The 2,366-nt window shown below is 36.9% G+C and overlaps 1 protein-coding gene across 1 annotated transcript in view; it reads left to right on the top strand.

The window, feature by feature from the left end:
- Positions 1 to 368, top strand: part of LOC126389002 (ribosomal protein S6 kinase alpha-6) — a 12,298-nt gene extending 11,930 nt beyond the window's left edge. Inside the window, exon 15 of the mRNA XM_050042420.1 lies at positions 342 to 368. Coding sequence (XP_049898377.1) covers positions 342 to 368 — 27 coding nt within the window. The remainder of the gene's footprint in view (positions 1 to 341) is intronic.
- The last annotated feature ends 1,998 nt before the right edge of the window (positions 369 to 2,366 follow it).

Below are 2,366 nucleotides of genomic sequence, written 5' to 3'. Positions count from 1 at the left end.
ATGAGAGGAAGAGATGCAATTGTTAGGAAAAAAATGCAGCCTATTGATGCCTTTCCCACTACAACATTACCGTGTCATTATATGGGCCTACAATTTAACACTTAAATTTACATAATAAAGATTTTGTAAAAAACAACAACAAAAAAAAAAAAAAAAAGTTGCTAGATTAATTGTTATTCAGATTGGGGGGAAAAGAAAATTTAGTGTAATGACTTCTTGGCTGCAGGTTTGTAACATAATGTCATGGGCATTTGCAACACAGGGATGTTTGTACTCATTATATTTTGGGGAGCACTAATTTTAAATTTGATAACTAATGTCAGATCACCATGTTTCCATAGGTTAAAGAACAGACTGTGGAGAATTGAAAAAAATAAATAAATAGAAATAAATAAATAAATAAATCCTATGGAGGTTTGATGTGTCTGTCAGTGTTTGTGATTTTGAATAGGCCTACATAATATTTTTAATAACGCTATAATAATTCAATAGTACAGTTCTGCCGTTGCTTTTGCAGGCTTATTTATTTCTTAAAAAAATAAAAAAATATTAATAAGGTTCATTTTCGTGTGAAAGTCTAAATGTGTCAGAGTAATTTTTTTTTTGTTGAAAATTTTAATTTATATTTTTATTATTTCTTTGTATTTTATTCGACTTTGTTTCCTCGCCTCCCCAGTTTAGTGCAGCAGGCTGCAGTCTATAGATAAATCAGTTTTAGTCTGCTATTGAGACAGCCTTGGGCCTGAGGGCGGGACCTGTCACTTGGTGTCATGACCTTTGAAAACTTTCCCCATGAAGCCTAAATCTCTGCTGCTGCGTGCCAGATATGGCCTCCAGTTAAAGATTTCACAACTGAAACATATCAATCTGTCTTTGCCTAAATTATCACTGTGGGAAAAATCATTTCAGGCCTGTGTTGAGGTATAAACCTGAAAACAGGCCTTTATTTTCTCATTAACAATGTTTTTAAATCCGGATTGCAAATTAAAAGCTACTATTTTTTGCTGCAGAGCTGTGTTTTAATCCAAAGCCTTCATGTCACCTCTGAGTTTAAACTCAGTCGTCCTCTCTCATCCCATCATGACATCCGCGACACACACACCCCACACACACGCTCCCAGACAGTAAAATCGATATTCCCATTAACCCGTGACGTCGCTAATAAAGGACGGTGACACCGTGTTTAAACAAGACGGCCCTTCAAAAGCAAACCCGAAACTAATCTCACATCATGTCGCTGACAAGCCGTTTGTTTTCATCAGCAACTTGAAACAAAAAACGTCTGTTGGAGCTGTTTGTGATAGAAAAGTGCAGCCTGTCCTGCATGTCCACCTGTCAGTCACGGAAACCTCACCTCTGCCTGTGTAAGTGTGTGTGTGTGTGTCTCTCTGTGTGTGTGTCCAGCAGGGGTGAGGAGGAGCAGGAAGAAATACATTGGACACACCAATGAGTGAATGTATATGAAGCTAAAGCTCATCCCATGAGAGCACACAAGTGTAAATGTACATTCATAATGCATGAGGCCCGGTGCGTCTGTTTGGTCTGCAGTGGTGAAGGGGGTTGTGTGTGTGTGCGTGCATGCTCGTGCATGGCTGCACGTGAAAGTTTGCCTCAAAATTGAAGGGTTTATACTCTTCAACAAGTCTGCAGTGTCCTCGGGTTTTTAGAAAACCGTAATCTAAGAATTTCTGAATACATCTCCCTAATTTATGTTGTTGGTGTTGTCCACTGACAGTTTCATTTTAAAGTACAGATTTAGGGTGCAAGCTTCCACGAAATGTCGCGAGATAAACGTCATTCGAGACATTTCTAACAGGGACATTTGCATTCAATAAACACATAAGCTCAGCATGCAAAATGCGGAATTAATTCAGCAGATTTTTTTTTTTTGTGATATTCTTCTTTTCAAATGATATGCAATCTTATTTTCCCACTTATTATTACCGCGGGAGAAGCAATTAATATGAGACAACGGATTAACAAAGCTTCTCCTGATTCCGATCATCAGAAAGGTGTATTCTTTTTCCTTTTGTATTCTTTTTAAAGATAATAAACGATGCAAATTTACCTGAACTCGCTTGAAAAAGCAGGTCTTACTTTAAATTAGGAATACATTAAAAAGGCATCAGCAGTGCTTTTGAAATGTCATTTTAAACCGACAATGTTTCAGCCTTTTATAAGGATCATATTCATTTTAAAAGATAAAACAAAAAATACAGTGGTAACCTCAGTAAACGTCATGCAGATCCGTGCAGTCACAATATTATAGGAGATGCATATAAACATAACATACGTAAATATGAATGAGCTGTTTTATGGACCGTCATGACGAGATAAACTTAAACACCCTGTATGTTTTTTCAAAA

This window comes from Epinephelus moara, chromosome 4 (genome assembly GCF_006386435.1).
Source record: "Epinephelus moara isolate mb chromosome 4, YSFRI_EMoa_1.0, whole genome shotgun sequence".
In the NCBI taxonomy this organism is placed as follows: Eukaryota; Metazoa; Chordata; class Actinopteri; order Perciformes; family Serranidae; genus Epinephelus; species Epinephelus moara.
The sequence above is the reverse complement of the archived record's forward strand: the minus strand, read 5'-3'. Positions and strand labels throughout refer to the sequence as shown.